Source organism: Dicentrarchus labrax, unplaced genomic scaffold (genome assembly GCF_905237075.1).
Source record: "Dicentrarchus labrax unplaced genomic scaffold, dlabrax2021, whole genome shotgun sequence".
In the NCBI taxonomy this organism is placed as follows: domain Eukaryota; kingdom Metazoa; phylum Chordata; class Actinopteri; family Moronidae; genus Dicentrarchus; species Dicentrarchus labrax.
In genome coordinates, this window is record NW_026136701.1 from 9,431,574 (window position 1) to 9,453,443 (window position 21,870).

At 39.5% G+C, this 21,870-nt stretch overlaps 1 protein-coding gene across 4 annotated transcripts; it reads right to left on the reverse strand.

The window, feature by feature from the left end:
• Window positions 1-1,007: 1,007 nt before the first annotated feature.
• On the reverse strand, window positions 1,008-21,750 carry LOC127376950 (polyamine-transporting ATPase 13A3). 4 transcript variants are annotated; one of them, XM_051424841.1, is made up of 33 exons: window positions 21,404-21,749; window positions 19,443-19,512; window positions 17,903-18,076; window positions 17,347-17,520; window positions 17,095-17,165; window positions 16,841-16,924; window positions 16,620-16,689; window positions 16,372-16,506; window positions 16,113-16,185; window positions 14,630-14,761; window positions 14,227-14,394; window positions 13,929-14,086; window positions 13,557-13,745; window positions 12,478-12,539; window positions 11,096-11,246; window positions 10,672-10,794; window positions 10,544-10,561; window positions 9,852-10,002; window positions 9,533-9,653; window positions 8,694-8,818; window positions 8,438-8,601; window positions 7,728-7,859; window positions 7,470-7,549; window positions 7,325-7,367; window positions 6,764-6,873; window positions 6,469-6,565; window positions 5,873-5,945; window positions 5,599-5,776; window positions 4,607-4,788; window positions 4,206-4,294; window positions 3,870-3,950; window positions 3,523-3,618; window positions 1,008-2,925 (listed from the first exon to the last, which is right to left on the reverse strand). In XM_051424841.1, exons 2-33 carry the CDS (start codon window positions 19,491-19,493, stop codon window positions 2,743-2,745), a joined length of 3,738 nt encoding a protein of 1,245 aa, XP_051280801.1. In that variant the 5' UTR covers window positions 19,494-19,512; window positions 21,404-21,749; the 3' UTR covers window positions 1,008-2,742. The 4 variants fall into 4 exon arrangements, 3 of the variants coding, with proteins under 3 accessions (XP_051280801.1, XP_051281643.1, XP_051282865.1); XR_007887804.1 differs by having other exon boundaries at window positions 2,884-2,925; window positions 3,870-3,979; window positions 21,404-21,750; XM_051425683.1 differs by lacking the exon at window positions 3,523-3,618.
• Window positions 21,751-21,870: the final 120 nt, after the last annotated feature.

A 21,870-nucleotide genomic window follows, 5' to 3' on the forward strand; every position in this document is an offset into this window, starting at 1 on the left:
TCTGTAAAATGAGGCCAACCGTAAGTGAGCATCAGGTTAGCCTTGTGTCCTGACTATTAATCATGACGAGGGCCTTATGAGCGTCCGGCAACCTTCAGGGAAGCTGCAGCAGATTGACGTCTGCTTGTGGAAGAATAAGTAAAAGAATGTGTGTGTTGGGTGTTAACAGACATATTGAGAAAGCACGTGAAATGACAATTTGCGGTGCAGAAAGTGTGTTACTGTGGCCGTTACGTTACAATTTATTCTAAGCAGGTCTTATCTCTCTGTGGGGACTGATGGGAGCAAAGAAACAGTAAACAAAGACTGTGTGCATAGGCCCAAATCTTGAAAGTACACAACTCAGACAAAAAAACTTATGGGTAAAAGAGAAAGGAGATGAAGTCCAAAATGTTTGAAATAGCACACGTCTGAGCGCAAGCTTGAGAAAATCTTTTTGAGCGAGTAGCTAGCTGTGAGGAAGAAAGGCTGTGTGTTTTAGCTTCTTTATGTCTTTCCACCACTCTCCATCTGTTGCTCTAACGATACAAAAGGAATACAGCAGAGGGTACACAAAAACCCATATTGCTTTGTGGAGAGGCAACACTATCCACGAAACTACATGGCAAACACCGATCGAAAGCAAGACATCCCAGCTCTGTACACATCAGTGTTTACTGAAAAGATGATCCGTGCAAGTCAGGGAGACACACATGAATTCATGATGCCTCCTCATCCTCATCATGAATATTCCCAAAAAGGCTCTTCCCTGATCTGTGGGAGATTCTTTTCTTTTTGGTACAAGCGAGGACCCCCTTCCCTTATTCACAGTCCCCCCTAAATCCACCCATTCACTGCCTATAGGCCCTGATCTCCACATGAAATGATACCCCTCTTTCTCCTCCACTCTCGCGCCTTTAAGCGCCCATATGCCAGGCAGCGAGGAGGCTGGGAAAGCCCATAATTGATCAGTAAGTCTTGGCTGAAAAAGTGTGACCAAGGTCAGCCCCCCACGAAGCACGCAAGAGTGGCTTAATATACAGATTTATTGGGAAATGTAATAGGAGTTCTGCAGAGCAAACAGGGGAATATTTGTTGACTGACACAGAAACACTTTTGTCACATTTTAGAAATAAGAAAATAAGTACAAATACTGTATTACAATTTTCAAAAACATATTCCCTTGAAGAAGATTTAAGGATTTAGGTGACTAAATTTCACATTTATCATCATCATATTCATTTTTAAACTCAACTAGAAAAATATGTATACAACAGCTGTGAAGTTACATAAAAATATGATATAAAAATTAAATGTTAAAATCAACTGTTGAAACTGACACAGCAGCAAGTGTCTCATTGATTTGTTTTGATTAACTGAATTGCTTTAATTAATTCATTAAAACATTATCAGTTGTGTACAGTACCTTAGTGATGTTAAATGTTGTAATTTTTCCTTTTAAACATTTGATTCAAAAAGAAAGTCATGTTTTGAGAAAAAGAGCATAAAGACAGAAATAGTTAATGTTGATCATCTTATTAACTAACACACTCTCTTGCTCTCTCTTTTACACAACCACACACACACAGCGGCACTGGCAAAAAAAAATTAAAAAGGGACACAGAAATTTCTGCTTCTTCCACAGGAAGAATTTCGACTGAAGTGACTCTGACAGAAACGCAGCAGTGGAATGTTTTCTGTCTCAGAAATACAACAGTACCAGTTGTGTTCATGAAATTGCAAAAAGGCATTCGTCTCTCATGTTTCTTTGAATCCATAGGACCTAATACAGTTTTCAACTTTTAGATTTTAGGAGCAGCAAACGTTAGTGGACGACTGTATGTTTTTGTTCATAGTGAAGTGGAAAGATTTATCCAGTTCTTTTAGTGTCAGACATGACTGAATACTGAATCTGGTGATATTTCTGATGTTTTGTTCAGTGTGAGAAAAATGCATCTCACTTAGTTCAGATCTTTCAAATTCTGACTCTGAATAATAACAACAGTTTAAAACAAGGAAAAGGTCATTCTCCGTGTCCAGTGTAGTTAGTGAAACATCAAGTCATGTTAAAGGAATAGTTTGACATTTTGGGGAAGAATACTTATTTGTTTTCTTGGTGAGAGTTGGATGAGAAGATTGATACCACTCTCACGTCTGTACAGTAAATATGAAGCTACAGCCAGCATCTGGTTAGCTTAGCTTAGCATAAAAACTGGAATTGGGGAAACTGCTAGGCTGGACTTTATCACCGTGAGGTTGCCAGGTAGCCAGCAGTGAAGTACAGATTCAACCAAATAAGATAAAAACTTTTTAAAAAATTAGTGAGCTTCAAAAGATTATAACATTTGGAAAGAGAGAGACAGGCTAGTTGTTTACCCCTAATTTGAGTCTTTGTGCTAAGCTAAGTTAGCTGACAACTGTCACTACCTACATATTCACCGTCCTAAGACTGGAATTAAGGCCTTTACCAAAATGCTTAACCATTCCTTTAACAGAGGCCTCTGGCTCAAGTTTGTCCGTTCTGACGAGGTGAATCAAAGTGAAAGATATGTATGAGCAGTTCACAGTGTCCGTCAGTTGTTGCAGTAGGAGGCCTCGCCTTTATGAGGCTCCTGGATTGTTTGCTGGCATCCAGCCGGCTCGACATCCAATAAACATTATCTGAGCATCCGTCACATCTCTGAGCTTAACCCAAGCTAAGTCAACATTAAGGGTTGTTGGGTTCTTTTAATTTAGTCTGTGCAATAGTTTTACTTGTTGGTGTCAGAGGGGGGCAGAGATGTGAGATTGTGGTTCCCTGGCGCAGGTGACAGAGTAGGGTTTGGGGGGCCAGTCGGCATCGTCCTGCAGCTCCAGGGCCAGGTGCATGTAGCGCACCTTTGGGGGCTTGTTTCTCTGACAGAACAACCAGGAGAGGAAGGACGAGCCCCAGCAGTCATTGGCCACCTGGGGACACATAAAATATGAACATTAGAAAGAAAAAACTTGTACTGAATGCATAAGGGAGCCTCTTCAGGATCTGGTTTTCTATAGTTTTGTGACCAAAGCTGCTCGTGTATCTAGATTTTTATTTTTTCACATTGCAACATGATCCACAGATTTTTTATTTTTTTACAGAAAATAATGGGACAAATTTAAGTCAAGAGGGCAACATTTGTAAGTCTGATGATCATGGCCATTCAAAAGAAATTGTACTACACATTATTATTTTTTTAGCTTTTATGTATTAATCGTGTTATTTGCAGTAACTGGTCAACTCAAATTCCTGCTTCTAGGGAGGATCTGTTGCTTGAAAATAAATCTTCAAAAGACTGCTGATGGATTCATAAGATGACCCAGAACCTGTGAAATAAAATATGACTAATTGAATAATATACATTTTAATATTCAGTTCTGTAAGATTTAGTCTCTATTGATTAAAGTTATTGGAGGAAAATATGAAGCAACAAAGCAAGAGAATTTGAGTTAAGAATATGCATAACTCTTTCTATAAAGATAGAAATAAACAAGAAAAAAAAAAAGTGAAGTCAAAAGCTTCCCAACCTGAGGTGTGTCAGCAGAGGGGCACTCTGTGGGGCGATTTACCCCCTGACTGCGTCTGAAAACTAGCCTCCACAAGATGATGTCAAGGATCAAAATCTACGGGAGATTTCAGTGGAAACTTGACAATCAGCTGATCGTGTAGATTGGGTTACAGCCATAGAAATGCACAGAGAAAAAACTCAAATGGAAACTTAAAATGATTCATTGATTTCATTCATTAGGCGGTGAAGCACTACTGAGCACTGATTCAGTAGGAAAAAATCCAATGCATGCAAATCATAGTTTTCAAATGAAAAAGGGAGATCAGTCACAGGGAGCGTGTAGGGTGTGATGTCTCTAAAGCATACCTCCAGCATGAAAGACACAGCCGCATTCACTATGACAATGATGACCAGTGTAACGCGCCAGTCATGGGGAACACACACGATCTGAGTAGAGGCAGAGCAGCAGAAGAGCACTGAATGCAACACACACACACACACACACACACACACACACACACACACACGGTTTCCACCAACTTCATGCAACCTACCAGCTTCTCTTATACCTTAAGTCTTGTTTCAAATGAAGCATCTTTTTCTGTTTCTACTGTTCAAATCTAAAGCCAGGACATTAATAATATCTTTTAGAGCAGCCAGTGTAACAACAGCATCCAGAAAATCAAAGAAAACTAAGTTTACCTCCAGGAAGTTGTCGATGGCAGGAACAGGATACAGCATGATGAGGAGGAGAAAAGTATACAGACCAATGCAGGACAGCATGAACGGCCCTAAAAATACAGAATTTCAGTAACACCAAATTAAATCAAATTATTTTTGACTTGTAAGCACATTACACATATATATGAAAAGGGATTAGGTAGTTCCGGAGATTGTAATTGTCCACAGTTGTATGTCAGTATGAAGTAAAAACAACTGAGTTAGAGAAGTACTGGATGCATTTAGGAAAATGAATTAATTTAAAATGATAGCTACAAGATAATGTCTAGAATACATTACATTACACATTTAAAAGACAGAAAACCTAAAAATAATTGCAAATTTAATCTCGCTCTGTGCCAACAGCACTAAATGAGTCTTACAGTTCTTGTAGCTTGGCTGTCTGAAGGGCTTTCCCTTGGAGAAAACGATGGCCACGGCCAAATACTGGAAGGAGGAGACGTAGAAGAGGGTGGTGTTCTCGTAGTTCCTGATGTTTTTGTGGTCGTGAGGGGTTGTTACATTCAGACTGTGAGAGAAACTGGAGCTGGAAACATTACAGGCACTGCAGGGAACCAGAGGAGAGAGGAAGCAGAGAGTTAACACAATCTTCTGGAAAGTTCTGCATTCATAAAGCAGGAACACAGAACAAATAAGCCAAAGTATTAAAATCTTTAAATCTTTTCAGACTTTTTTTGCACTGCAGACTTGTTTTTCTTCTTTTTATCTACTGGAAAGCTGTCATTATATAGCATGTGCTACACTTTGACAGGCAGTTACTACACAATTAAATTCAGGCAGTAGAAAACTCAGAGTTGGAATTTAAAACTAATAGACCTTTTTCACAGCAGCCATTTTGACATGAAATAGTAGAGCAAACACAGGTGTAACTAATGATACAAATTAGGGCTCTGTTCCATTTAGTGTAACAAAGCCTTTCCAGAGAGTCAACATGCACAACAGCAGCACACTGACTCTGTTTGACCTTAATGGAACTGAACTTTAATTAGTATCATTACCTGTGTTTACCCTACTATTTCATGTCAAATACCTGCTGTTAAAAAAGTCTACTGGATGGAATTGATTGATTTTTTTGCGTTTACCCTTTTTCTTTTCAATGTTAGCCAAGTTAACAGGAGAATAACAGTACCACTATGTGAACAAAGCCTGATAATCAGACTGAATTGTCCACCATTTAAATGTGTAAATAAAATGAGAGATATTAAAGTGTAGAGTGAACATCATTTGTAACCATTGTTTTATTCAGGTTTTCCACACAGCAGGTTAGCAGAGACAAAATACTCTACTATAGTAGCATTTACATATATTTACCAAGCAGTGATTTACAGGCGGTAATTTCAGACACGTTACTCACTCTGACTGAGGAGTCCACATCTCGTACCAGCTCTGCTGTCGTACTAAGAGAAAAGCCAGGACCTGGAAGACCAGGCAGGTGAGGATCTGGGTCAGAACGGAGCAGAGCAGCGGGCCAGAGATCAGACTGGAAGGAGGGCGACGCCACACCAGCTCCTTCCACGCCGGGTTCAGACTCACTGAGGACAGAGACAAACATGTTAATAATGTAAGTTATTTTATTTGACTTTAACCCCCAAAATCGCATTTTTGGTGCTTCTCTTCATGCTACTTACTTGTGAAGGCAATGATGAGAATGATGGCAATATCAATGAAGAGGAACTGGAAGTCTCCCAAGTTGCTGAGAATCTGCAAATACCAGAAAAGTCACACAGTAGCAGAGGACTGGATCTACAATGTCTAAATCTATAAGACTGATTAACTTTAGCTCTAATTAATGAGATTGCACCATTCACTCACACTTTCCCAGAAACAAAACAGCGTCACTTTGTGGTTGCTGTCTTTGTTTCACAGCCAATGGATGGAAACCCCCACGTCTTTCTAAACCCCAACCTGTTTCTACTTGCTCCTCACGTCTATCCTGCTCATGAACCCTCTGTATCTCACATGGGAACCATAGCAGTGTCTGTTACTCAACTAACAAATGCAGGACCTTCAGTAACATGTCAAAATCATGTTGCCTGGCATCAAGTTTAAAACCGAGGACATAAATAAACACCATGGATCATGTTTATGCAGCTGGAAACATCTAATGAAGAGAAGGAAGAATAAATTGTCTCACTAAAATATAGATATAATTTCTGGTGTTGAACATGTGGATCGTTGCGATATTCTGGTGATGCCAAGTGTAAGAATGAGAAACAGTATTTACCGAGTAGAGCAGCGTGACACTGAGGTACTGGATGATGCTGTAGAGAGCCATGAACTTGAACACGCAGAATGATGTAATGAGGGCGGCTCGGCCCTCCCTTTGGAAGGTCAGAAAATGAGAGATAAACAGAATCAGAAAGCTCAGTATTATCTGTGAGTGTATCGTTACAACCCCAGTGGTTTCAGGCAGAACTGATGTGGAGGAAAACGTGTGAAAGAATTTGTAACAGCATGTAATTTAGTTTATTTCTGCATGAATCCTGAAATTCACAGGTCATTTAGGAGAGAGTTGCTACCTGATAAGGTTGGGGACACAGGAGATGTTTGAGGTGGAGGAGGTGAAGGGTGAAGCAACAGAAGCCTCCAGCTCAGACAGAGAGATCCCACTGTGAGCTCTCTTCAAGGCCTGAGACAAAGAGAGAACTTCATAAATCACAGGTGTGAAGGGTTCGGTTTTAGTTATGTTAATTATTGGATTGTTGAGACTTTTACTCCTCTACATTTCAGGTGGAAGTAAATCCATGTATAATAAGTATATGGAGGAGGCCTACATACACCAGTGGCAACTTTTTAATTCTACGTATCAAGAATGTCATCATTCACACAAAATGTTATTTAATTGTCGGACATTTTTTACTATTAAAGGATTTGCTTTAAGAGTGTTACATCTATTTTTCCGCACTGATCCAGTCAAACACTGGTATGTGAGCTGGTTTACAAAGGTGGGATAAGTCTGGTATGAGATGGGACAAAGTATATCGTTTACAGTTCTCTGCCCCGAATATACAAATCTGACATTTTAATTGATAGTGAATATTCTGATTTGTGCATATTAAATAAATATATTCCACACTTACTCCACAGTCATTAGCACCATCACCACACATTCCAACAGTGTAGCTGGAAGGGAAACAAAGTGACAATGAATCTATAAAATCATATAATCTCCAGCTCATCAACAGAGTAAAACTGAACCCACAAACAAATAAATACGAGACTCACTCGATGCTCTGCATGACTTCCACCAGCTGAGTTTTCTGGTCTGGAGCCATCCGAGCAAACACAGTGGCTCTCAGCACGAGCTGCAGTGCCCCCATGTGGGAGAGACAAATAATTACAGCAAAATCCAAATGACATGATGCCAACCTGAACTACAACTATGTATCTGTAAAACAGACTTCAGACATAGCTTTAAAGTTGATGTAAACCTAACTCAATCTGAACATGGAGGTGTTTATGTGTCCAAAGATGAGTCTGTACCTTTTGGACGAGTTGAGGGAAGTGCTCTGTGATAACAGCGAAGGCTCTGCCGCTCACAGCGAAGTGATAGCTTTGTTCCTGCAGAGTGACTTGCTTGTCATACACTCCCTCCTCCAGGTTTATCTTCACTGTCTGAAGGACAGAGGATGAGTCGGTTGTTACTAGAACACAAGAAAACTACCACATCGTATTATCTTGCATGACTTGTGAAATATTAAACTTCCTCTTTCCTTTGTGTGGATGTGTATATTCAAATTCAGGCTTAGGCCATTAAAACGGTCAAATTTAAGCATTTTCAAAACTTTCATGACTTGAACATGAACCCTGCGTGTAGTAACTGGGCTACTGATAGATGTGTAAATACATGTAACAAATTGGGCAATACTGAGTGACTCAGGAGACTTTCACATCGAGCATGTTTCAGTGTGGATGGTGCTTTCATCAAACTCTGCTCTGTTTATTTCTTTACTTTAACTGAGAATGTTTCTATTTGAACTGAGTGAAAACACATGCCCAAACATGCAGGTCTCAAACTTGTGTAAAGCAAACAGTGAAGTGGTTAAGCAGGAGCGAGAAGTCTCTACCCCTCTTGGATAGTAGGTTACAAATATTATCTAAAATGAACAGTGAGTGCACGTAGATATTGTTTATTTATGGTTATATATACTGATTTATTTGTTACTCAGTGGCTCTGAGGCTTTCTGTCCCACCTGATTGTCCTTGATGGTCTGACTGGGGTTTTCAGTGTAATGCCAGGTGATACTAGCAGGGTTGAGATCCTTAGGAGGCACAGCATCTGCTATAATGACTCTCTCATGTGCACGGACCATCCCACAATTTCGAGCTACTGATATCGCCGTCAACATGTTGTCACCTAACACAAGATACATAGCATATTAGCATAAATGCAATAATGACATAGCATGAAGACAATAAGAAGTGAATAAAGTCATTAAATTCATTTACCTGTAACCATCAATGTACGAATGTTAGCTTGCCGTAATTCACGTAAAACTCCGGCAGTCTCCTCTTTTATTTTGTTCTGCATGATGATCAAACCGAGAAACTCCATGTTTGTTTCTATCAGGTCCCTAAAGGCAATAAATTGTATATTTCACTAGCTATATGATTTACACCAAACAAAATTAATCTTTTAAGTCATGTTACAGAACCAGATTTCAGGGAATCAGAGAAGGTAACAGACAACGAAGGGCTTTGTATTATTAGACATCATAAATGCTGCTCATTGAATCACAGGAGTTGTATTTCTTGCCTGGTTCACTTTAAGTTCAGTTAATGATATCTCATATGATTTATCAGAGTGATTGTAAACATGCAGAGAGGAAACTGTTGAGGGCTTGTAAATCTAGCAAGATAACAAAACAGCTCATTCATATTGGGGCCAATCTGTGATTAAAGTTAACCCTTTAACTTCAATTGCATCATATCTTGTGGCTGTGTTGGTGAAAAAAAACAGATGTTTTTAATGCTTCTTCCCTACAGTCCAGCAAACAGCTTGCAGTCTGACTCAGAGATTACTGACACCAAAACCTGACATTTGCACACATTTTAGATAACTGGGACATTTTCTTCTCTGCTGTAGCAGCATTGTAAATATTTGGACATTGCGTCAAATGGTCTATGTTTGCCCAGTTATCAGTGGAACTGTCTGTCCTACAGACATCAAAATGGGAAGTAAAAGCTATGTCAGCGAGTTCCAGTGTTTCAGGGTGGGATGTCTCTGTAATGTCTCCGTCAGTAGCTACGTGTACCATGGACAGTGTTATCCGTGGAGGGAGAGGTACCTGCTGAGGTTCTGGACTTTGTGCCAGGAGAGTTTGGACTCCAGCTGTCGATGTGCCAGGGCAATAACCCTGAAGCCCTGCCTGGTGTAGGTTTCCAGAGTCTCTGTGAAACTCTGTGGGACTGAAGCGAAAGACATGTCAGTCTGACCCTTTTTTAGACAAGCGCAATTTGAATAGACAGGGCAGAGATATAGAGGCCGTAGCTAAAGACAGAATGTTTTTATTTTATTGTCAATTATTTTGTGTATCTTTGTAGAAATGTCAAATTAAGAGAGGAACTGTCCTCCCAAACCTTCAACATACAGGAGAAGTGTCAGACCTGTGTGCTGTTTGCAGAGGCTGGCCACAACCTCCGGTGCTCCTTTCAAGTAAGCGTCCATGTGTTTTTCCCCCAACTTCCTGACCACAACACTCATCCTCTGCAGGGCCGAGGAGAACGGGAACTGACGCACAATACCAATCTCACAGGACTGAGGAGCAAAAGACACAAGTTGTATAGACGTCAAATTATTTTTTATTTCACATTCAGTTTCAAGGAATAGTTTGATATTTTATAAATATAATTATTTACTTTCTTGCCAGGAGTTGGAGAAGATTGTTATAACTCTCTGTGGAAACAAGGAGAAACTGTTAGCCTGGCTCTGTCAAATAATAATAATGGAACCAGTGGAGACTCCAGGAAGTCCAGCACATAACCCTAAAAAACTCAACTTGTTATTTTTACTCTTTTTAAACAAGGTATAACATGCTAATTAATGAACTTTAGAGGTACTGGTAGGCAGATTTTGTTACCTTTGGAGAGAGCCAGGCTAGCTGTTTCCCCCTGTTTCCAGTCTTTATGCTAAGCTAAGCTAACCAGTGGTTGGCAGTAGCTTCATATTTAGTGTACAGACATGAGGTTGGTATCAATCCTCTAATCTAACTCTCGACAAGAAAGTGAATAAGGGTATTACCCAAAATGTCAAACTATTTGCTTTAAGAATTATGAAGTTTTCATGAAAAACAACTTACTGATAATTCAGACATCTCCTGGAAGAAAATAAGGATGAATAACATTATAACTCTGAAATCAGAATATTTCTTTATAGCTATAAACAAATATACTGGTCAAAAAGTAAAAAGATGGAGAGTAACTGTACCATGTTCTGAGTTAGCGGATTGTTCTGATTGGCTTCAGGGACGTTGTGCTTTGGAGGTCGCACAACTGTGGGCATTATGGGATTGTGGAGTGCAGTCTCTTCCTCTGTGGGCTCTTCTAGGATCTAGACACAAATGAAATCATATAATATTTTAATAATGTGTTGAGCTTATAGATTCCATTGCACTAAGCCTGATGTGACAAAATCAGCCTTAGTCCCAGCTTCCTCTTGACAGGAAGAGGCATTTTCTGCTGTTCATGCTGGAGTATCCATGGTACCAGACTTTTACCAATTTAGCCAAGAAGTTGCTCTGCCAAGGCGTCAGGCACGGTGCTGCATAATTCATGAACAGATTGGTATCCATGCTCGTTCTGGTGCCAGTGACTAAGCATGCTGGGTGTAAACACTGAAAATCTTTGCTTACCCAGCCCGTAGCGCTGAACATCTTCAGGTCTAAAGGGTCGCCGGAGAGCTCGCCCTCTATCTTGGTCAGTGAGTGGCAGGTTGCCATGCCAACCACAAATGTAGAGTTAACCAGACTTTCTTTAGCTGCATCAGACTCTGGAGGAGAAAAGCTGTAATCGAGAGGGAGGTTGTCAAAGATTACAATACATTTTAAATACATTTATAATACTGAAGTATCCTTTTGCAGAGAGATATGAGAATGGAAACATCCTGTGGGAAATGTTAATACCAACTCCACAGAAAAACACTACATTTTGGTATTTCTGAAATATATTTGATATACTGAATATATTTCTTTCTCCATTGTTCTCGGAAAGTATGAGTAGGCCAAAGGCATGTTATCTTTCCTTTTAGATCCCTCAGGTGTGTAAACCTTTTCTCAAAAATGAACTGAATAGATAAAAAGGACAACATTTAATATTGTTTTTGACTAATATAGCAAGTGAAATACCTGACAAATCATCACATTCATGCAAAAATCAAATATTGCCATAAAGCGGTTCTGCTCATTGGTTTGCAAAATGTCCCACAACAATCACATTGAAAAAAATAATTATCATCCCATTTTAAAAAATGTGTAATTAAATTATAGTTACATTGTCAAGAACAAAGTTTTTCATTCCATCTTCAGAATATCGCAATTTTGAAAATTATGAAACTTTTTGTCATGATAATGCTCTATTAATCCTCTGGGGTCTCTCCTGATAGGGGAATGGGGCAAATCCGTTTGAGATCAGAGCTGCCACACACATACCCACACAGACTCTGAATAGTAGATAGACTCAACCCAACACATTGTGGGACTGCCACTGGATGGCTAACAACCAACGACAACAATGTAAAAAATTCTGGTATCCGGTTAAAGGGATAAATAATCACAGAGGACATTCAGCGTTATTTGATTTGACCAACTGAATTTTATTTGCATTTAAAATGTTTTTGAAAGTTCGGGTCTGCAATATTTTCAATGTTTAATTTTGAAGCGATACAAAAAATATTCAGATTAGCTGACAATTTCTCTTGTACTATGGATTACGTTACTGATTATAAAAAATGCCATGTGATTTGTATTCAGTAACTGACTACACTTCAAAGTAATCTGACACAACAGTAGTCACATTGCCCAACTACGAGTCTTGACTTGTAACAACTTGCATGCAAATAATGTGTCAGAATACTGAAAAAAGATTTGTTATAGTCAGTTAGAGATCACTACAATAATATTTGCTTTTGTCACATCCCTCTGGACTTGATTGATTGATTCTTATCTAATGCGGTTACTCTCAGGAAACTGATGTGTTTGCAAGAGACAACAAACCTGAATCCAAGAGGTTCTCTTACCTGCCATCTTCAGCTCTCTGAATAGCCCACATGTCCAAACCATCCTCAGTCAGAGTACCAGTCTGAAGAAAACAAACACAGACAGTTAATGCATTTAAAGGGATCAACCAAAACCGAATTAATCATGCCTCAGAGCAACAAATCATTTAATGATGATTTGTTGTCACTTTCTTAAACTCTTTTCTTAATGTACAGCAGTGTTCAACAACATGCACACAGACTTTCTGAGAAGTTTAGAACTATAACTTAAGAACCGAAACAACCATGAGCTTCAACATCTATCTGTCCAATGTGCAAAAGACTCTTTCAGGCAGCTATGACAGTGATTTAGATCCTTCACTGCTTACAAATGCAAACATAGATTTAAGGCTGCAACTAATTGTTATTTTTAGTATCAGTCAATAATTTTGTCTGGAAAATGTCAGAAAAATACCGAAAAATGCCGGTCACCAGAGCCCAAGCCAACATCAGCCCCAAAACAAAAGATATTAACTTTATTTTTATAGAAGAAACCTAGAAACTAGCAAATATTCACATTTAAAACCTCACGAGAACCAGTGAATGTTTGGTATTTTTGCTTAAAATTAACTATTCAACTCATGTTCCAGCTATACTCTGATTGCTCTTTTCACACAACAACAGCATCAAACTTATCTCGCTGCTCACTAGATGTGATCTCCTGTTATCAGGAGTTTTAATTTACATAGGTCACAATAAGCTTGTAAAGTATTTAATTTCAGCATTAACATATTTTAAAAGCATCATGCTTGATGTTGTGGCTAAATGGCATAAACTGCAGCTGTGCTTCAAGACATTAGGATTCATTTTAATTTGTGGTTTTGATGGTCATAAAACCATGAAGGTCTTGAACTAGAACACTCTTGAACTGGAAGTGGGTTTGGAGGCTTCATAACTACATTTCATGCATTCTGAGTCAGGACTAAATCAAACACGGTTCCTAGAAATTATCACTTGACAAATACAGACCCTGAGATTCCACTACATAAACTACATTTCCTGAATTCTTAACAAGAAAACAAAATCACATTGCAAGAACTGACAGCTGTGGTTTACACTACCTTGTCAAAGCAGACTAGGTTAAGTTGACCACACATGTTGATCCTCTGAGGACTGATGCAAAAGATGCCGACCCGCTTCAGTCGCCGCTGCGCATACACAATACCAGCTGTCATGGCTGCCGGTAAGGCCGGGGGTACGGTGATGGTGATGATGTCCAAAGATTCGATGATGATGGTTTTAGCAGGAACCTGGATGAGATCGAGAAGGAAAATGTCAACAGCTGACCCACTTTAAAGAAGGATATCTATAGGATGACAGAATCCTAACAGAAACAGCCGCTGCATAGTACATACGTGAAACACTAAAATCTGAGCTTCTTCTTTCACTTCTCAGAAGAACAGGTTACCTCTCCTCTATAAGAGCCATGATACCTTGTTCATGATACTGAGGACGATGGTGTAGATGAAGCCGATCCCTGCCACCCCCACCAGACACAACAAGAACAGGTAAGCATCGCGGTACAGCTTGAAGTCTGTGGGTTTAGGGTAGAGGATGGACCGCACGAGTTGGCCTTTCTCAGTACTGAAACCTGCGGGAACACACATTTTCTTGTAATAACTTGAAAAGGGCAAATATGTAAAATATGTAGAACCCTGAGGATTAACTGTCTGTACGCTGCAGCAATAGATAAGGCTGCAAGCTGTTATTCCCACTCAGTTTTACTCTCACCTGTTCGGACCACAACAGCCTTCACCAGTTCACCTGCGTAGAAGCGGGTCTGGATAACCTGGGTACCACAAAACAAGGTGTGTCTCTTGTGTTCCTCCATGTCGTAGCTCCTGGCTGCCTCCTCGTCTGAACTGGGCAGATTGGTCTTGGTAACTGGCACGCTCTCTCCTGAAGATGGAGGGTAAATAAACAGACATTCAAGTAAAAACACAACTCAAATAGAGCGATAGCAGAACAAGAGTAATAGCATGAATATGGCACTAAATATATAAGCTGCCACTGATATAAATATTTACACTAAGGCCTTTATGATGAAAGGCTACAGAAAGAGCTAATAAACACAGACTGGGTTAAGATTTTCCTTTAGAAGTGTTACGTATGAGGAGGTATGTGGAAATGCAACCTGTCAGCATGCTCTCGTTTACGATGCAGGTTCCATGGATGAGCACGGCATCGCACGGCATAATCATCCCATTGGCTGGAATAATAATGACATCACCGGGCACAAGCTCTGTTGACATGGCCTGTTCAATATCTAGGAACAGCATTAAGAAAGAGAACAGTAAAAATGATATCATACACTCTCACATGCACTCTCAGGCAATCACGAGGAGGCTATTAGAGATCAATAGTGTGATTCATGTATTACAGCATCATATAACTAGGATTACTGCACCGCGGTTGTACGCATCCACCAACCAGTCAAGTTGCACTTTACATCCATGTCTGTCCAGACTCATATAACATATGTGGTGAATACTTTTCTTTAAAGGTATTAAGTGTATTCTTTGGTTAAATGGAAGTAATCCCTATATTGATGATACATATGTATGATTTCAGTGAATATGAATTAGTTAAGGATTATTATCAATGTGTTTTCTAAACATGGTGCACATGTACTTGATTACTATATAAAAATGGATTTTTGTATAGCTAAAATAAATGTGGTGGTATTGTTTTCTCCTGTTATTTTTAGATGCAAAGCCTCCATACGAACTGTAGAAGAAACTCACTCACAGGGTCATGATTAGATAAGCACAGTCCAATATGTTGTTTACAGTCATGTGATTCTGATGAAGCTCAAAATTCAGAATGAGGCAGTAAGTTTAAGGCAGAATGGATGAAATGGAAAGATTAAAGCCCATACTGTGCTAGTTATTGTTTACTCATTGTGTCGTCCCAATCAACGTGTGAAATCTGGAATTGTCCCATTCATTCCTAAATTATGGCTAAAAACCTATTTTGAGGTCACAATGAACTTTGACCTTTGAGTCAAAAGTGTCACCAATTCAGTGTTTGACCAAACTGTGAAATATGGTCACAATCTCCCCTTTCTGTTCCTGAATTATGGTGTTAAATAATGGCCAAAAAAAGTGTTTTCCAGGACATCATGATGTCACAGTGACATTGTGATTACCTTTTGGTAAATTATGTCATAGTTGTCTCCCATTAAACACAGTTTAACACAGTCACAGTGACCTATGACAGTGAAAAGTGTAACCTATTAATTGTCCGACCAGTAGAGAAATACAATCTTCAATTCTTAAGTTATGGACAAAATTCTGTTTTGTGATGTCACACAAAACCTTTGAGCACCAATATTTAATCAGTTCATCCTTTAGTTCCAGTAAATGTTTGTGGCGAGAAATTCCCTTAAGGAGGAGATATCACGTTCCAAGAATGTGACAGACAGGCAACTCAAAAACATAACTGGCTATTGCCGGCGGGGAGGAATAAACACAAAGCGAGATAGTTAAGGAATTGGACTAACACAAATTAACATCACACACAGTAAAGATTTTTAGAAAAAATCAGTCTTCATGAATGGATTGACAGTCACTAATATTTCCTGTAGCTCTGTATTATATTCAGAAAGTACAACATGCCTTTATTTCCTCTGCACACTGAAACACGGAGCACGCTGTGTGCAGCCACCATGTCATGCAGCATCACATATTGCTGGAATTAGAGAGACACCGTGTCAAAGAGTGGGGAAAATACTTCTGGAAAATACTTCTGGAAAATACTTCTGGAAACACACAGTAACACAGATGCTTTCTGACTTTTCTGTATAAATTATTTTGGAATAAGATTATTCACCATAAACTAGTGTTGCATTTATCACTAGGATGCGACGTGGCTCACCTTTTTAATGGTATAAAGTGAGGTAGCTATTGAAATGACAGACATGAAAACTATGGCTGTAGCATAATAGTAGTAGTCCTCAGCACTCCACAGAATAACACTGAAGAGCTGGAAGATGTAGAAAGGATTCAAGACCTGATGGAGGAGGAGAAAGAGACATGTAGTGTGTAAAAGATAGCACTGATGATATTATTATTGGTATATACTAAAAGAAGGAAGCGATATTACGCAAAGAGCTCTAAACTCACTTCCTTTATGAGGAGCTTGAATAGAGAGGGCACCCTCACAGCGATCTCATTCTCCCCAAAAAACAGCATCCTGAAAAAAGTTTGTAAATTTTATATAAAACTTTTTAAAATAAGTAAATGAAAATAATTTGTAGGAAAACATGAAATGTGTGTGTGTGTGTGTGTGTGTGTGTGTGTGTGTGTGTGTGTGTGTGTGTGTGTGTGTGTGTGTGTGTGTGTACCTGTACTCCTGCAGAGTTTTAGAGAGTCCAGAGCTGTGGTCAGAGTGGATGCTTGCACAGCTCACCTTCACATCCTCCAAGCCTCTAGAAAAGTCACACACATTCATTTCTACTGTAGTTGTGCAGAGCAGCAGATACAGATACATGTGCGACACATATACAACTAAACTGTAAGAGAAATTTAGTTTATTTAGCAAAGAAACCGCTAAACACAAGACTATTAACAGCTTGTTGTTCTTTAGTGGGTCTCTTACTTATAAAATTCAAAGTTCTGCATCACATCGTTCCAGAAGTATTTAGTGCTGTGATGGGTGAAGTAGTGGATCTAAGAGGGAGGAAGCAGAGGGGGAGGAGGTGGTTAGATATCAACTGTATCAGCCTTACAGACACACTTAAAACCAGCCAATCTACACTTAAAACTTAAACTTGTTTTTGAGAATATGAAATATGGAATTTGCATCAGGTGAGCAACAAATGATGAAAACAAAAGTTTCCCACTGAGGTACCTGAGCTGGCTGTACATGGGCAAATTTCCCATGATGCTCCTTGTGCACAGCACTGATGCTGTGGTCTCCGTCTCCATTCAACAGCTGAGACTGCAGATCCATGCTGTCAAAAGGTTTCTTCCCTGGAACCAACATCACATGTACTTTGGCTCGAAACCACTGCTTGAACTCATCCTGTGATAACAACATAAAGAATTACATTCCCCTTTGGCTGTGAGACTACGCTGAATTTTTCATTTGCAGTGTAACACAGTATGTGTGCCAAAGAATGTAACAAGTGTCAGGATGATCTGTGAACAGCAGCAACACAACAGTGAACTCATGTTTCTGTGAAAGAAGAAGCAGATTCACACAAATGAAAGGTACAGTACATATAATCGTTTGTTTGTTTTAGCAGGTGAACACAATAATTGTCTCATTTACAAAGCTTTGACAAGTATCTACTGCGTCATATAACTATTTTCCTTGAAGGTACAACATACAAAAGAAACAAATCAAATAAAGTCAAACATGTGAATTGTATGAAAAACAGAAAGCAAGTTTTCCATTTTCCTACCGTGGTCCTGAGCAGCAGTGTCTGTGCGTCTCTCAGCGAGGTGTGTGTGCAGGTGCCCTTGACGCCCCACTCAGGCAGCCAGTAGAGCAGCAGCAGCAGGAGACCCCCGGAGCACACAGCGCCTACACCCACCAGGATCATCTTCCACAGACAGGGCTGGTAGCCCCACACCTCCTGCATGGGCAGACACTCATGTCAACACACAGACGGGCGGGACGAATACAGTGCGCTGTGACTTGTTGTTGAAGGCATATGGAATAACAGACACAGCCTGTAATATACGCTGCTGTATAAACGGGGTTTGTTATGTAATTTTGTTAGGAGCGGCTGTGTGAAGTGAGACAATTAATCCTTTTTTTTTTTCCTTTTTTTTTAAAATAACATTAATGATGGCTCAGTTATATTCATCAGCCATAACAACAGCTAAGTGGAATTTAGCCATTACTGATTACATTATTTACATTTTAGCATTCTGTTTTTAAAAAAAGCTAAATCATTTCCTAAAACAGCTGGCAAACATCACTCAAACAGGAGTAAACTGTTTGGGGACTATTTTTAACAGCAGAATAATCCACATTCGGTGCTTCAGACAATATTTACAGCAACACAACAGTGTATCTGGGATTGATTGAAGAAAAAAAATACAATGCCCATGTTTATTGTAGTAAAGGAACATGTTAGTCAGTGAAGTGCAACACTGTGGACCAGTGATGTAGTGGGGGGGCGGGGTCTTTTCATTTGACTGGTTGACAATGAATGCAAACCGCTAGTTTAATGAACAACCTTTGGAGCTGCTGATTTGATTAGCCAGATGTTTTCCCATTTACAGTCTTTATGCTAAGGTAAACTACCCCGCTGCTGGCTGTAGCTGCCATAACTTCTGTCACTCTACAGTCTAAATCAGTTTAAGTTCAATATTTTTTTACTTAGAGTGATTTCAGGGGCAATTCAAATCAAATTGAAAGGTACGTTAATTTTAATCCACACTGATACATAATCTATGTCCTTTAAAAGACCAGTGTGTAGGATTTAGTGGCATGGAGCGGTGAAGTTTCAGACTGCAACTAACTGAACACCGCTGGCGTCTATATTTGACGACTTGGGAATGAGAACTGTGTTCTAAAGTGTGGAGGAGAAACTATGGTGGCTAAAAAGGCCCTATCTAAAGTCAGTGTTTGGTTTGTTCTGAGCTACTGTAGAAACATGGTGGTTCAACATGGTGGACTTCATGGAAGGTGTCTGTAGATAAAACCAGCTCATTTTAAGGTAATGAAAACATTATGATTATACAATAAAGAAAACACAGTTATGAATATTATATTCAATTTGGGCCAATAGATCCTCTTAAATGTTACACACTGGACCTTTAGAGACAACAAATGTTTTATTATTATTATTATTATTATTATGTCATTACACTTGATCCAGCTGTTGATTGTGTTGATTTACAATCTAAAAAGTTACCATTTCATGATGCACTGTTCAATAGAAAAGACAATTATATGGGAAAAGTAGCATTAAGGTGGGAACTGATATTTACCATCTCATCCTCCAGGCCCTGGTTTATAATCTTCCCCTCTCTCATCTTCATTCTGTCAGAAGTGCAACAGCTACAATGACAAAGAGATATTACTTTTTTACTATATTTCCATCAGCTGCATTACTTGCAGAAGTTTTCTTATCACACAAGTCTTCGGCTCCATCTGGTCAGTAAAAGATGTTGCAATCTTCAATATCGGTCAAGGGCATTAAAGGAACAAGTTTTATGACTTCTGAAGCAATAACAGCCCAATCAGGGAAACAAAGTCAGTGATTCATTTATTTTCTATTATAAAGTAACTAATCCTCACTGGAGGCAAACAGAAGAAGTGGAATGTGTTTGTATAGAAACACAATAAGGTTTAAGTCAACTGAATAAAATGCAACTCTGAGTACTAAGATAAATAAGATAAATATCTCTCTTGCATGTAACAACCTGGCTGAACCACAACATCTACTGTACCTGCCTCATAAAAATAACAGTGATATGCATGAGAAAACAGCTACCTGCACTGAAGCGTTTCTTAATCTTGACTCACGTTCTCCTGAAACATTAGCTGAGATTAAGCCTGAAGTACTGATCAACTGCCTCATTTTGACTTGACTGCAGATGGTTTCTTTTTTTAATCACTTCAACAAAGCTTGTATCAAATCTCTCATATTAACTGATGGGTGTCGCTGAGTGTATTAAAAGATGCATTAACACATCTGACTTGAGCCTCGCGACACACTAACCTGTCAACTTATTGACAACTCTATTGACATAAAGTTGTGCAATATGTTGCAATGAATGTGGCTATTAGTGTGATATAGTGTTAAGCAATGATCCAGTGCAGGATAGGTTGTAATACATATAAACCTTTGCACCCTGCAAACATGTTTTATGTTCAATAACAGTCACTCTTGTAGTAATGTTTGACTGGCAGTCTATCTGACCTCTCAATAAGCACCATGTTAGTACTTCCATCCACAGAAGAAATATTACTGTAACATCTTTTTAAAGGGCCAATACATTGATCCAGGTGCAAATGTAAGACACACAATGATTGCATCACCTCATCTACAATAATAAGTGTAAGGTGCTCCCATGGCCTGATGGGACAAACTCTGAGCTTTTGGTCCATCATAGTAAAAACAACATAACACCTTACATCACCATCCACACTATGAAGCATCATGTAGTGAGGATGCTTCTATGCAAAAAGATCATAGAGGGCTGGACATGGTGAGAAAGTGAAATCATGCAACAAAAATAAAGACAGATCCTGTCTGAAACCCTTTGGCAGTCTGAGAGTGAACCACGACATGGGATAAGATTTCTTTTCCAGCAGGACAAAGACCCCAAACATAAAACTTAAACGCTACACGAGACTGGCTTCATGCCCTGCAGCAGACACCCGAGAGTCCAGATTTCAATCCAATCCAGGATTTGTGGCAGGAATTCAAATTCTCTCTTCAAGCAGGGTCCCCATTGCAACTTGACAGAACTTTACGTTTTGCATTGAAAATTGGGGGGAAATTAGATTGCAGATGCGAAAACCTATAGACTGAACTCAGGGCTGTAACAGACGCAAAAGGTGCCTCCACTAAACACTGACTTTAGGAACTTTAATTAAATGAGAGATTTTACGTTAATATAGGACAGACAAGTGTCACCAAATCTCGATTGATCCAACGGAATTCAAAGTCGTAAAACAATAAAACAAAGTCTAAGAAAGGGTTTTATAGACACTAGACTTAATAAGCTCCAGTTATTAACTTGCACTAGTTAAGACCTCAACTAGATCCCCACTGTTGCAAAACCTTTAGCACCAAACGGTGACTGTGAAGCCAGTCCAGTCGCAGCTGTATCGTGTGTTACAAAGTCATGTAATCGTTTCGAAAGTCCCCGTTGAGCTGTGATAAAGCTCAACTACAAATACCGTGTAAATAAGCACATATTCATGCGTACTACCGACTTACCGACGCCCCTTATCCTCTCTGTCAGTGCAACACACGGCTCATAGTCAGGTGCGTAACTCGTCAAACGATCGTGGCATTAAGTTTGCTCTCTGGTCCTCTGCAGCCTTGTGACACCGAGGATCTAACAACGTGTGCGTGGAGACACGCGCCGATACAACAGGGATCCACGCTGCGCGCTGACCGGACCGTCCCAAACCGGTCCATTCAGAAGGAAGTGGGAAAACAGGATGTGAGGTCATTAGAGGACACTGGGTTTGGGCTGAAAGTTGCAACAAACCGGAGAACTGCAGGAAAAAATGTGCAAGCAGCAAGTGGAGAGTGCTGGACAGATCCTCCAGTCTCCTTTAAAGTGCCTCTATCTGTGCACTAACACGGTATTTAATCATTAGGAGGTGCAGGGGCTGCACAGTATGGCACGTTGAGCTGGGAGACTAGTGTTATTTCAGGTCAGTGCCAGAGAAGAGATA

Coding starts and splice junctions, on each gene's coding strand:
- LOC127376950 (XM_051424841.1), bottom strand. CDS start 19,493: ATGAAGATGAGAGAGGGGAAGATTATAAACCAGGGCCTGGAGGATGAG. Junction 14,762..16,112: donor AGTGTGCAGAGGAAATAAAG/GCATGTTGTACT, acceptor TGCTGTTCCTAG/ATATTGAACAGGCCATGTCA. Junction 7,368..7,469: donor GAAGTCATGCAGAGCATCGA/GTGAGTCTCGTA, acceptor TTTCCCTTCCAG/CTACACTGTTGGAATGTGTG.